At 40.9% G+C, this 15,000-nt stretch overlaps 1 protein-coding gene and 1 long non-coding RNA gene across 14 annotated transcripts in view; one reads left to right on the forward strand and one right to left on the reverse strand.

Annotated features, from left to right (window-relative positions):
• PCSK5 (proprotein convertase subtilisin/kexin type 5) overlaps positions 1-15,000 on the reverse strand; it is a 457,726-nt gene that overhangs the window by 35,307 nt on the left and 407,419 nt on the right. The window contains exons 28-30 of one of the 2 annotated variants that reach the window (XM_038527060.1): positions 12,084-12,161; positions 8,106-8,189; positions 6,368-6,563 (exon numbers count right to left, since the gene is read on the reverse strand). In XM_038527060.1, the coding sequence (XP_038382988.1) occupies positions 6,368-6,563; positions 8,106-8,189; positions 12,084-12,161 (358 nt within the window). The remainder of the gene's footprint in view (positions 1-6,367; positions 6,564-8,105; positions 8,190-12,083; positions 12,162-15,000) is intronic. The other variant, XM_038527061.1, reaches the window with a different exon arrangement.
• Positions 1-15,000, forward strand: part of LOC119870832 — a 77,178-nt gene that overhangs the window by 8,462 nt on the left and 53,716 nt on the right. The window lies entirely within an intron of this gene.

Genomic DNA, 15,000 nt, shown 5'->3' on the forward strand with positions numbered 1-15,000 from the left:
AAGCTCCAAAGGTTTAATGCCCTATAAAATTAGAACTGCTTTTGCTTTCCGATGCTCTCAGCCAACCTCTGGTGGCTTCTTTTAAACACACACACACAACATTAGCACAAAACATCAAATTTATTTACAGTAGCTGTCAGTGGAGTATATATTTATGTGACTGACTTTCTTCAAGGTGGATTCTGATGTCTGTATGTATATTATACCTCTGAATGATTACATTATCATGCCATAGACATCTCTCACTGATTGGTGAACACAGTACATATGAAAGCCTCAACCTTTTCAAATATATCTGGAAGATGAAGGAAATATAAACAATTTCTTTGAAGAAGAAAGCTGAAGGAAAAGCTAGAGCTTGCAAAACAGGAAAATCATAAACCAGTATGGACTTCTGATGTTCTAGGTATCTGTTCCAATTGTTTCCTATAATTTTCAACCTGTTTGTCAGCTATTGCTATAATAGTGCTGTGTGACAAAACACCCCAAAACTCATCGCCCGTGCATCTGTGGGAAGGCAGATCTAGGCTCAACGAGGCATATGTCATTGTACAGGGAGAGCTCAGGCATGTACTCCAGGGGAAGGAGGCTTCGCCCCGAGATACACAATGGACCCAGGTCTTCTTCATGTCCCTTTATCTTCGCTAGCATAGGGACCTACTGGAGCACATTCTTCTCTTAGCCAGGACAGAGCACAAGAAGGCAAGTTCATCCAGGCAAACAGGTTTTAAGCCTCTGCTTCCCTTCTGCTAACATCCTGTTGGCTAGAGCAAATCAACCCGGCCCAAAGTCAAGTGTCAGAGAAATCCATTCTGTGTCTTGCTGCAAAGTGACAAGCAGAGGGCACGGGGACGTGGAGGGGTGAAGAATTGTAGCCAATAACTCAGCCTACTAGAGTCCTTTTTGAATCCATGCCAATAAAGAATCCTATATGACGTCTTGATGTTTTAATGAACTCATTCACATCTGTTCAATCATTCTTTTAGCCATTCTTCTATTTATTCAGTAAACAAAAATAAACTGAATGTATCAGGAAGATATAGGACAGGGGTGAATAAGTGTTACATACCTAATGTAGTTTTAAGAAAGAAAAATTGGAGATGAAGCAGTTTAGGAGAAGAGGGGGAACCAAATAGTATCCAGATGAAAGCTACAAGCAGGCTCCCCTATCCAGTAGTATCTTAGCTTTTTTTGAACCATGATGGAGAACAAAGACACCACTGCTGTGTCCAATCAAGTGAATCTGTTAAAAATGAATTTGGCGAGACAGTGGATAGAAATACTTTACACACCCAATAAAAGTTTGATTAAATTTGAGAAATTTGAAGGTAAGTAGATTTAGTGCATTCTCAAAGCTATCATGTCTTCTACCTGAATGAGAATTTGGAGGATTCATTGTTTCCTGTGTGTGTGGAGGGATTTGACTCCACCCAAAGAAAGGTCTGGCTTTCCTCCCTAGCGAACCTCTGAATTTGTAGAATTTCCCAAGTGGTAGGAATGTCCTTGTTATTCATCATTGGCCCCTCTGACCACACCTCATACTTTCTGGAAAGGAAGGGCTCAGGGTGGGACTGGCCACCCCCTGTCGTTTTAGAAGGGGGCACTGACCCCCCTGAAGGCCGAGAGATTGGAGGCTTTGGGCCACGTGATGTTACTTGACCTCTGGGGAATTTTCAGCACTACGCCTAGTCAAGGTCTCTGCAGATTTGTTTCTGGATACCAAACACGAACAGTTTGAGTAAGAATTTGTAAAGATGTAGCGCTAAGAAACCTTTTCCAGATTCTTCTCCTAGGAGAGTCTGTGCATGTCCTATAGTATGCTCAAATAAAAGGAATGGATTCAGGCAAAAAAGAGAAAAAAAAATATGAAGTGCATGAGATCAAGTTTGCTAATCTGTTGATTTAAATAGAAAATTTATCCTGGCTAATCAGGGTGAGTCAGGATATTCACAAGGGTCTAAAACATGGAAGAATGACGAGAAATAGAAAAATGTCCACGTGATTTGATATGAAAAAGACTCAAATGGATATTATTTTTTTCAATGGTTTGTTTGGTGATTCTTTCCCTACTAGCGTAACATTTTATCCACCTCTTTTTTTTTTTATCCACTTCTAATGTTAAAGCACAATAAAACAATATTGAAGACTATTGCTAACTAAAAAATATGTCAATCCCAGAAACGTGTCAGGAGGCAGCCATAAGGTTCTTCACTTTCTGAAAGCAGCCTTCTCTACACATGATATGGAGAACAAAGGTAAAAGAAATATAGGGGAAATAATTAAATTTCCTGATAACTTACAGCCCATTGACAAGTACTTGGACAGGCAGAATGAATTTTCTCCAGGACCTCAGCTGCCTCAATGTCAATACTTTGCTGGAGGTCCAAGGCAACCTTAGCTAGACATTAGCTCAGGCTGCAGGCTTCTGTAAAATTCCTTTGGAAATTTCCTTTCTCCCCACACTCCACCCTCCTCTTCAAGATACACGTTAGCAATCATCCCCCAAACATATGGCCCACTGATCTACATCTGAAGGGCTTCCAGGACTAAGGTTTTACTAGACAGGAGTAAGTGAGTTTTCCCCAACAACAGCTAGCCCCTCAAGGTCCTTGAAACCTTGCTTCTGAATCCTTAGAGACTTATACTGTCCCTAACCCCCTTCCAACTTGAAAATATATGAGTATCCATTCCTTACGACTCCAGTATGGCTCTTTCTGCCCACAGGTCTTGTCCCTGTGCTTTAATCAAACCACCCTTTTTTTGCACCGAAGATGTCTCAAGAATTCTTTCTTGACCATTTGCTCCGGTACCCCAACATCTCACATCACACAGATCTTCCCAGTGATCTGCTCTCCTGTCTTCTCCCTGCATTTACAAAACTTTTTTTGTTAATATTTTATTTCATTGTTTAGTTAAGAAGAAAAATAATATTTCTTTTGAGAAGAAATGGCCACTTGCCTTAAATTGTTAATTTCAAAGTACTCTAGATTGAAGTTTTTCAGCCCAGACAAACATATATAACAAAAGCTGAATAGTTCTGGAGCTTCACCTCCAGACACTTTTATAGACACCTAAGACAGTGACTGCCAGCACTTAAAGTAAGACTGTATTTTTCTTCTATCAGAGCTTCATATCTTTCACATTTGGTGAATTTGAGCACACTTTTTTGTTACCTTTTAAACAATCACTATAATGATGTATGTTACTACTTAAACTTTTCTTTTTTATGAACATATACCATATTTGAAAAAGTGGTGGTCACTAATGCTGACATGGTAAATTTTTTTTTTATTTTATTTACTCAAGTAATCTCTACATCCCACATGGGGCTCTAACTCATGACCTGGGGATCAAGAGTCACATACTCTTCTGACTGAGCCCACCAGGCACCCTGACTTAGAAGTAATTCTGAACATTTGGGTACCATTTCATTGCAGGTTATGTTCCTGTTATAAATCTTACTGCTGGTTTACGGGGGATCACACCCAAAAGGATGATTTTTCAGAAATAGCAATGAAGCTATGAAGCCAAACTGGATATTATATGTTTCTCAGACTTTGTCTTCCCTGTTTTTTCTGTAAACACAAATGTAGGGGACCTACAGTGACAAAGCTACCCAAAGCAGGGGAACACTTGCTCATGACTCTGTAGTCTGCAGGATTTTCAGACCTGTTAGTAGCTTCCCTACTGCTCAGAAAATACAACAATTTTTGGTTACTGTGTATCTGCGTACTCTCCTATAGCTTCAGAAGAGTGGCTTGATCCAGATTTGGAGAAGTGTTGAATAATCAACTCATTGGAGGAAGGCAAAATGTTGCTCTTCCTTCTTCACTTTACTGCATTGTCAATTCCTATAACATTCAAAGAATCCAAGATAGAGTTGGTGAAGGGTGGTTATGATTAAATTGTCACCATGGCAAAGGTAAACGAAGAGGCAGTGATTGACTTTGGGACATAGATTTTTGACCTTCACCTTTGTTTTACTATCATGTCTTGCTAACTTTGCTGCAGCTAGAATGTGGTTGCTGGAGCAGCCGGGCTGGGAGTTCCCTGACTCTGTCTTACAGCATCCTTCCTCATCTCCCTGGGTTCTCTTACTCTAAACTTTTCCTTCCATTGCCCTACACTCTGCCTGAGAAAATCCTTCAAGAGCTATTCACCAGGGGTGCCTGGGTGGCTCAGGTGGTTAAACATCTAACTCTTGGTTTCAGATCAGATCATGATCATAGGGTCATGGGGTTGACCCCTCTGCTCAGCTTGGAGTGTATTTGAGATTCTTCCTTTCTGTCTACCTCTCCCTCTCCCCCCTTGCATGCACATGCATGCTCTCTCTCTCACTCTCTCTCTCTCAAATGCATAAATAAAAATCTTAAAAAGAAAAGAGCTATTCACCAGTATTGGTATCTGAAAAGCCAGATACCCAGGTAGGGAGGTACCGAGGAAATATGCTATGTAAAAGAAAGCAGCCTCAAAGATCCCCTTTTGTAGGATTCTATTTGTATGAAATGTCAAGGAATAAGCAAATCTATATAGAGAAAAGTAAATTAGTGGTTGCTTAGGGATGGGGGAAATTGGGAGTTTCTTTTTGGGGTGATGAAAATATTTTAAAATTAATTATGTTGATGCTGCACAATTCTGTGAATATACCAAAAACCATTGAATTATACACTTTGTATGAGTGAATTCCATGGTATGTAAATTGTATTTCAAAAAAGCTATTCTTAAGAAAAAGAAACCCCAGTTAGATGAGAAGTTGGCATTGTATAATGACTAAGCACATGGGCTTGAGTGCTAGGGAGATTTGGGTTAAAATCCTAACCAAACCACATATTCGTTGTGTGATGCTGGCATGCTACCTCTTCCCTCAAACGGCAGAAAACAGTAGTATCTGGATAAGAGGATTCTTGTGAGATTAATGGTCTCGTACATTTGGAGCCCTTAGCACTGTGCCTGGACAGCACAAGCACTCAGTAAGTACCTGGTTTTAAGTGGCTTCCTTTCTCTTGGAAGTTCTTAGCCCTTTGTGTTATCTAGGCCCTAAGAAGTATGACATTGATTGATGTAAGTCTCCCCTACTGGACTCTAAGCCTTTTGCAGGCTCTGACTTCTTTCAGTTAACTTAACTTAGCTTCTAGTATCTATTCTTGTACTTAGTAGGTGCTAAATATTTATCTGCAGAATTGAACTGAATATGCTTGGCTTCTACACTAGATTGGAAGCTTCTTGAGTACCCTGACTTATGTTTGTACCCTACAGATCTATATAAGCAGAAGCAGATACAGATACTGCTGATCTATCTCTAGCCACTACTGAGATAGATCTTGTAGATTGGTCTAACATCAAACTCTTTTCATTGGTGAGCAAATGAAATTTCGAATTCCTTAAGACAGATTCTGTTGATCACCGCCCCGCCCCCCCAAACTCCTTTCTTGCCTCCCTCTTTCCAGTCTTCCTGGCTGTCAGTGTTCTGATATTATTTGAGTGTTTAAGAGTGAATCTTGTGTAGCCTAAACTGATCCTTCTATTTCCATCCTTCTTGCCAGATGTAAGTGATGCATTCTGGCTAATGAGATGTGAAGGGAAGTCAGAGGAAGCTTTCCTTCCTTTTAAAAAGAGATAGAGGAGGAGTCTCTGGTTGTTGCAGAGTAGGGCGGTGAGGTTTGGAGACGGGGCAGACAGGGTGGCTCAGGGGAGGACAAGCTAAGAAAGATACAAGACCAAAATGGAAAGACTGTGGGTGTTTAATGAAGTGTCGGCCACTGATGTAACCAATGCTGGATTTTAAACTTTTGTTATATGGGATAATAAACCCCACATTGTCTCAGTCTTCCTACTTAGAATTTCTGCTGCTTGTCACTGAAAAGTTTCGTGACACACTTTTCCATTTGCTGTTCCCACTTCCTTTTTTTTTAAACCCTGGAGGTGGAACCATTCAGGGGAAGAGAAAAGGCATTACAAACCAGAGGACTGAGGAAACCACGAGGAATCAATAAATAATTAACCAGGTATTATTCTATATTTATTATTCATACCTCACACCTCACCTACTGTAACCATTTAAAGAGAGATTCATGTGTTCACAGCCTCAAAGACAACTCTTTGATCATAAACACCAGGTGGAAAAAGAGCATATTTTCACAAAAGTAAAAAACACGTACATATAAGAGCCACCAGGGAGAAGCGTGCATCTGGCCTTATGTACGTTTTGGCTGCTGTGGCGCATGGTGATGTCAGAGGCACGAGGGGACACTTCCAGAGGCTCTGTAACCAGGGAGGGGAGGAGGTCTTTGGTGCCAGAAGGAATCGCTGTAAAAGTACCGTAGGAGGAGGACCCCGAGTGGGACGTGGAAGGAAGAGGGAAACTTACTCAGGGCACGTGGTGTAGCACCTGCCTTCGTGGAGGAAGACGGGGAAGTCTGGCCGAGTCTGGCACTTGCTGCAAAGATTGGCTCCGGAGCAGGATGCGCAGTCCTCGGTACAGTTCTCACAGCTGCCGTTCCTCGCCGAGGGCCAGGTGCCTTCGGGACAGGAGGAGACACAGGCCTGGGCCAGCAGATAGGTGCCTAGAAACCCAGGGAAGGAGGCAGAGCAGACGGTCATCGTGTGCCTGGTCCAACGGCGCACACGACCATGCAGGGAACGGATGCTCACAACTGCTGTTTTATTTTTTTTATTTTTATTTTTATTTTTTATTTTTTATTTTTTTTACAACTGCTGTTTTAAACCTCTCCAAAGGCCTACATATGTGGAACACTTAATTCCAGCAAACCAAAGTATTTATTAGTGATGCTCAGTCTTCCACATTGAGTTAAATCTCCAGAAAAGAAATAGACAGTGGGAGGCTTTTGCCTTGTTTCTTTTACTTTCCTACTGGTATTGGTGTAGGTCCCTCTGGGGCCTCCCTTTGCCCCTTTGGGTTATTCACACCATCGCCCGTCTTCCTGTAAGGCAGTTACCCCTGTGCGGCTCGAGGGTGTCTATTCTGCTTCCCCAAAGCCTCTCCCGCTCGACACTAACATAGAAGCAACTCTTCCATCCAACGCCACCTGGAGTGGGCAGTCCATCTTTTTATCTTTTTATTTTTATTACTTATTTATTTAAATTCAATTAGCCAACATATAGCATATCATTAGTTTCAGATGCTGTGTTCAGTAATTCATCAATTGCCCATCACACCCAGTGCTCATCACATCATGCGCCCCTGCTTATGCCCATCTGGCTCTTCATTTTTAATTGGAAAAAAAATGGGGTAACATCATTATTGAGGAAAATGATTTTAAAATCACCCTCGACTCCAAAATCCCAAGAAGATTCCTTCAATTTCTGTTTGTAAACTTTCATATTTCATACTTTTAAACGGTTTTGCCTCCCATCCCACTATGAACATTGCACATTCCCACACAATGAGCATTTTAATGGTCACTTTTAATTCTTAAATTCTCAATAGTGACGTTAATAAAATACCTCCTGAATTCAGGGAAGTTGTTTCTGATGTTTTGTTATTATAGAGGATGAAGCAGTTCATCTGTCAAGCTGTTAGGTTGTACTTGAGATTTATTTTTCCTCCTCTAAATTCAGAAATGAAGAAGGGAAGTACCCTCCCCTGGAGTCTCTACCCTAAGTTCTCTTGTTTTGGCTAATGTGCTTTAAAGAGTAGTGGAACCCCTAGAAATGTCAGGTACCCAGAGACCCTAACAAAATCTGTGGCCAAATCAACAGATAAGTTCATCACACCTTTGGATAAGAACATTAACATTTTTCTTTTCTTTTCTTCTTTTTTTCTTTTTCTTTTGAAAGCCAGTTGCTTTTAGTTTTTTTTTTTAATATTTTATTTTTAAGTAATCTCTACACCCAACATGGGGCTTGAACTTACAAGCCCAAGATCAAGAGTTGCATGCTCCACCAACTGAAAGGTGCCCCTGAAAATCAGTTTTTATTAGAGGTCACTCTTTGGGTCCCTGCATTTTTCCAGGGTATCTAGTGTGACAGGAACAGTGAGGAGACTCGATCAAATCCTGCAAACCTTTTACATAATGATGCTGATGTACATGAGAGACAGTGAATTGGCTTGGCCACTGCCACCTCTTGGCATATTCCACACTGACCTTTTGGACATGAAGTGCACTGGGTTGCAGATTCACCACAGGTTTTACAAGAAGGATGACATGGCTGGTGTCCTCTCAAAATGTCTGTGTAGGGACAGAAACCAGAAGTCAGTGTCCTTTGAACAGGTTCATACATTGTATTAACATGTTGGAAAGGATCTCATGTGTAATCTTCCTTCCTGCCCTGAATAGAACCTCTTCAATTTTGCATTGGTTAAACACTGGTACCCGCTCATTACCTGCACGGTAGACTTTATTCATTTATTTTTTTCTCTTTCTTCCAATGGATTATCAAGACATTGTTTGCAAACGTCCAGTGACAGGATAGCCTTAAATACAAGGAGGCTGTTTGAACTAACCGGTGTTCCTTCTTTCATATATTAGAAATCTGTAGAAGTGTGTGCTGTGTGTATGCATGCATGAAAGAATTTTCTAGTTAAAGGTCATCACTTCTCTCCTCAAGATTCTTAGGTGACCATTTCTCTTCACTCCAAGATGATAACAGAATTCATTGTGTCTTTTGTAGAGTAACTTTTTCTTTCCTTCCTCTCTGCACTCCCCCCCCCCACCCCTTTTTTCTTGTTCTTTGGAACCAGGTTTCATAATCGGTCGATGTTTGGGTTTCTGTGTTCTTCAGAGTAGCCACTGTGGAATGCAAACTTAAATTTATCTCCTCCTAAATCTTCATTAAACATTCACATAATGGAGCCACCTGTGAGCTTTCTGGTCGATCAGGTGATCTGTAGGCCATCCCAGGTCAAGGCACCATTAACCTGGGAAACACTAGAGGTGTTCTTTTCTGCCTTTCCCCCCCAACTTGAGAGCATTAGGTGGCCAGGCTTTTCCAGAGAATCAGCAAGTCCACAGGACAATGTCAAAGAGCTACAGACTAGCCTTAGTGGCATCACTCAGTGAGTACATGAGATCTTGACTGAATCTCTGGAGCTGCTTGGGAATCAGCATGAGTCTCACAGGAGAAAATTTGAAAAAGAAGTTCTAGCTCAGGATGTGTGATATGAATGACCCTGACCCTCAGTCAATTGTTCTTGTTGGCATCTCCCCATCCCTCTCCCTTCCTTCCCTCCCTCTCTCGCTTCCCACTCCTTCCTGCTTCTCCTGAGAGTCAGTCTGACACAGTTGGTTCTGTAGTCACACCTGCCTTCAGAGCCCAGCTGTGCCGCTTACAGGAGGGTAACCATGGATACGGTAATTAAACTCAGAGAGTCCTATTTTCCATGCCTCTAGAATGAGAGCAAATGGTGGTTCCCTTACAGAACTGTCGTGGGAACTGAATGAAACAGTGTGTGTAACACGCACACATAGCGGCACAGTGAATGCTAGACCTTCTGCTTCCTTCCTGCCAGTTTCCTCTGAGGTTACCCTACCTCCCCATTTCCCAGCCTTGGACCTGAGTTCTCTTTTCCCTCCATTCAATATGGAGTGACACCAGGGGGCATTGCTTGGTTTCTCTGAAGGCTTGGTTAATTAGCTGCAGAGATTTGCCACAGAGAAAACTAGATCCAGGGGTAGGTAGGTAGACTGACAGATTGGTGTGGGTGTAGATACAGACAGATAAACATCAATGACCATCCTGCCGTGCTAAGTGTCCGTTCTCTTCCTAGTCTGGAGAAAGAAATATACCCTGGTTTTCCAGAAGACTGACTCACTGGTGAACGGTCCCTTGTGGGAGCTGGGAAGAGTTCAATTAGCCTTGTGCACAGCAGTACCAGGCATAGGAACCTCACAAGAGACAGCGGGAATCTCCACAGGACCTAGTGTCTCCCCGAAGGCCTTTTAAACCAGCAATTCCACTTTTGTGTAAATAATTGAAGGAAATGAAATCACAGTCCTCAAGAGGTACCTGTACTCCCATGTTCACTGCAATAGTCAAGACATGGAAACCACCTAAGTGTCCATCGGTGGATGAATGCATAAGGAAGATGCGGTGTATGTATACAAAGAAACACTATTTAGCCATAAAAAAGGAGATTTTGCCATTTGCAACAAATGGATAAATCTTGAGCATTAAGCTAAATGAAACACGTCAGAGCAAGAAAGACAAATACTCTATGATTTCGCTTCTGTGTGGAACCTAAAAAGAACCCAAACTCCTAGAGTAGATTGGTGGTGGCCCCGGGTAGGGTAGGGGTAGGGGTAGGGGTCAGAGGAATGGATGAAAGGACACCAAAAGGTACAGACTTCCAGCTATAAGATGAAAAAGTGCTGGGGCTGTAACGTCCAGCATGATGTCTATAGCTAATACTCTTGTATATGTGAAAGTTGCTGAGAGAGTAGCTCTTAAAAGTTCTCACCACGCACACACAAACACACACACACGCACACGCACACACACAAGGTAATGTTAACACTACGGTGGTAATCATTTTACCGTATATACATACATCAAATCATCACATCATACATGTTAAGCCCGCCCAATGTTACATGTCAATTATATTTCAATGGAATGAAAAGCAAGATACTTCATGTCTGAGAGGAGTTCTTAAAAAAATAATAGCAAAATAATACTTATCAGACACCTTGAAAATCTTTAGTATTGTATATTGAGGCCAATGGCCAAATTTTTCCCCCTCCAGGTATTGAATTTATCATTTTTATACTAAACTTTTTTATTTACAAAGATATGAGATTTTAATGAACTTTCTCAGTTTTTATTAAATATAATGTATATATCTACATATATGCATGTGTTTATAATTACATACGTCTCACATTCTGGCAATTTGGTATTTTACTGTGAAACACTGGCTATAGGGATCCCTGGGTGGTGCAGTGGTTTGGTGCCTGCCTTTGGCCCAGGGCGCGATCCTGGAGACCGGGGATCGAATCCCACGTCGGGCTCCCGGTGCATGGAGCCTGCTTCTCCCTCTGCCTATGTCTCTGCCTCTCTTTCTCTCTCTCTCTCTCTGTGACTATCATAAATAAATAAAAATTTAAAAAAAAATTAAAAAAAAAAAAAAGAAACGCTGGTTATAAAATTCTGTAATGCCAGCATGCTACCACTAGAGGGAGATCTGTACACACAGTTAACAGCAATTACGTGCGGCAATGGATTGTCCCTGCCAGACAGGGACTTTTTTCATAAAAGATTAGTGATTTAATCACAACAAGTAAAATTTGACCTTGAGCATAGTTTTTCTTTTCTTTTCATTTTTTTTTTCTTTTTCCACTCCAGAAATTCTGCACTGGACAAGACCTCAAAGAAAAAAAAATTACCCTGACCAGGAAAATGTAGTGTCTCTTCTTCAGAAACGACTATAGCTAAACCATGTAAAACAGAAGTTTTATTTTTAAAAACTTTGTTTTAAATAAGCAATACTAACACAGTTTTAAAAAAAAAACAACAAAACCGAATAAAGGGAATATATCGTGAAGTATCTCTCCGTCTTTTTCATATAAACTATATCTATTCACACTGTTTATCACATTGCTTTTTTTTTTTTTTTTTTTTTTTATGTATTTTTGGGCCCATTCTCTATGGCTATATAAAGAACCCCCTCATTCTTCTTTATGACTCCATATTGTTCCATTGCATGGATGTATCATAGTTCATTTTTCTAACTGAGAACTCTTGGTGACCACTTAGTGTTTATTTATTTTTTCCAATCTCAGCTCTTCCAAATAACACTACAGTGACAGGGAAGGCAAAAAGCGCTCTTCCAGCCTATTCTTATAGATCTGCAGGACCAGAGCCTTCTCTTTCTCTTGATAGCCTCTCCCAGAGATAACCACTCAGCACATCAGGAATGCTCTTAAATACTCCAGAAAGCTCCATTGCTGTATTTCCTCCCAGTCTTTGGCCTTTGAGTGCCTACGTTGTGGTCACCACCTCTTTCTGTTTTCCTTTTAGGAATTCTGAACCCCATTTCCTCCTGGTAGCCCAGCTTCTTGGGTTAGTTTCTATATCACAAAGGTTTTTGATTCAGTGCGATTGTCTTCTCCCTACTTCCCTGTTACCTCTTTTGATTTGAAACTTCCGCCGTGGCTTCTGTGGCAGGCTCTTCACCAAAGATGGACTTGCAGTGGGCACAGGCTCTTTTTTTATTAAAAAAAAAAAAACAAAAAAAACAAAATAAAGTGTTTTATTTTTTTAATGCAAGAAAGATAAAGGTCAGTTTCGCCTCTCACCTTACCACTCAGAAATGCCAGAGATGTGTTCTTCAGCCCGTAGGTTTCCCATCTTCATATTGAATGTGAGTATATAATTACACACGCATGTGTGCATGTAATCATCTACGTCTTCTGCATATACCATATTGACCATTTTGCATTTGATATTATTTTATAGGCATTTTTGCTATTAAAATTCTTCATACACTGTATTTTTAATTGTTTATGTATTTGCATGAACCGTAATTCACTTAATTTTTTTCTTTTGTTACATTTTTAGATTGCTCCATCCACCTCTTTGTTTTGGTTATTATAAATAACTCTGTTATTGACATCTTTATACACATTATTAAGTCAGGACTCTGCTTGGCTCTTAGGCATCCCAGCTGACCATTATTTGCTGCCTTCTTTCTGGAACTATTTTTTCCCTGACCTAGGCTCCCCAAATTACTTGCTTTCTCATGACAGGGAAGATTGTTTTAAAAGGGAACTTGTGTTTCCTGTGTGAAGACAGGGTCAGGTTAAAGGGTTGGGGAGTAGTATAACTTTTATTGTGTCTTATTCTGTCCTGGGAGCTTTCTGTGTGTTCTCTCATTTAATTCTCAGATGACCTTGGCTGAAATAGTTCCATGTTCCTATTTTATGGGTGAGGGATTCGGACAAGATGAGTAACTTGTTCAAAGTCACACAGTTAGTAAAGAAGAGAGCCAGGATTTGAATTCTGGTACGCTGAACTCTAAAGCCTACATGCACTAGAGAGACTTTTTAGTGATTTAACTGGGATTTTAAAATAGTTCGGAAAGAGGTCAAAGCAGTGGTGTAATATGACTTTTTGGAAAATAAAACAAAAAACTTGATTTGTAGTGTTTGCCAATTTCTGTGGTGTAAATACTCTCACCATAATGGATGTCAATCCTGCCAGTGGTTTAGTGATCCCCCAGTGAAATTCCTGGATATTTAACAATCAGTGCAAGTGGAGACAGGTGGTTCCTTCCTGGATCCAGTGGGCCACAGGTAATTATTTACTCATCCAGGGTCATGGGTTTTCTTCACTGAGTTCTGGTTTGTTAATTAAGTAAAAATAATGTTCTTATTTCTAAGTGAGGCAACCAGACAGATAGATAGATATAGATATAGATATAGATATAGATATAGATATAGAGAGATATACAAAGTCCTTCTAAAAATCAGATTTTTGTGGCATTCTTAAAGTTCTCTAAGATTCAGTTGCTCACAGGCAACATATCTCCCCACCATTGAGATTTATTTTTTACATATGGCTCTCAGTGTTGTGACTGATTCTGGAATTCTAGGCTTCCTCCGGGCATAGGAATTAAGATCAAAAGACAGTCTAGTGAGAAATTGTTAGGATGTGGTCAAAGATAAAAAGTTAATTCCCCTATGTCTGTACTTTGTAGATTAAACTATCATCATAATATGTAATTGGAGCCTGTGACAAACAAGGTTTTAATCGATGATGGAAATAGGTGGGTAGAGGAAATGTGCAGGAATTATTCCTGGGACTTCCCGGCACTACCAGGGGGAAACCACTTAAGAAAATCCACATGATTTAACAGTAATAGGGTAAACTGTTTCCATTCCCAACAATGGTTTCAGGAAAGCAGCCGAATCTGGGGTGTGCCACACCCGAACGTTTTCACCAATGGTTGCTCTGTGATGCCTGAGTCACTGCTAAAGCCTTTAGCAGCCTATTTAATGTTGGTTCTGCTGTCCTGCAGGGACAGTGGGCTGAGTAATCTTCACAGTAGATTGTGACTAAGACAGGGGATCCAGTAGGCATCTATGCTTTCATGCAAGGGATTCTTTGCTGGCAGGAAGAACAGAGTTGGGCGGCCATCTTTGGAGATTCCTTTGTCTTGGCTGGAGGATTTACCAGGCATGGCCAACATGTGGGGAAAGCTCCATCCTTGGGCTGGGATGGGAGGTATTCCCACAGCGTGTGTAATTACAAAGAATGATGGTCCTCTCATTGTAAGTAGCCACCTCACTGAGAGAGGGGTTCAGTGAAATCTAGTTGGATTTTTATTTCAAGGCTATTTCCCCAACACATGCTGGCACAGATGATGGGGGCGGTTGCAGTCTCTGGATGCAAACAAGATCTTATTGTTTCCACTGGGAAGCCATGTGGGTGGAGGAATGGACTGAAGTTTGTCCCATTTCACCTTTTCTACATGGATCTGCAACTGTGTTGAAAACCACAATACCTTGCTGAGAGCACATAGGCAGCTATATTCTTTTATAACTGTTCTATACATTGTTGGAGCTCCCTCTGAGTTGACCCATGATGACTGCAACCTGCTTAGCATCATTTTAAAGGTGTGGCTAATTAGTGCCTGTTTTCTGGAACCTTCTGCCCTCCTATTACACCCTCAACTTTATTTTGTTTTGTTTTGTTTTGTTTTGTTTTAAGAGAAGTCAGGAGTAAGATGTAGGCATTGGCTCAAATACGCCCAGGGCTTGAAGTAGTGCATTTCCACTTAGTGGTGTCTAAATTCTGCTGGGGTATCTGAGCTACCTCCTTACCTTGCTCAGTGAGGAAACAGTTTTTCCTCACTGTTAATAGTCTGCATGTCTGATTTCCTAGATCATAGAAAAGTACAGCCATGTCATTGACTTTATTGCTTTTGTCCAGCCATGAGAAACATTCTCATCTGCTTCCCAAATCCCTTATTAGTGCTGGATCCCCAAATGGACTAACTCCTTCCTTTCTTCAAAAACACTATATTTTGACAGTAGAAAATGC

The sequence above is a fragment of the Canis lupus genome, chromosome 1 (assembly GCF_011100685.1).
Source record: "Canis lupus familiaris isolate Mischka breed German Shepherd chromosome 1, alternate assembly UU_Cfam_GSD_1.0, whole genome shotgun sequence".
Taxonomy (NCBI): Eukaryota; Metazoa; Chordata; class Mammalia; order Carnivora; family Canidae; genus Canis; species Canis lupus.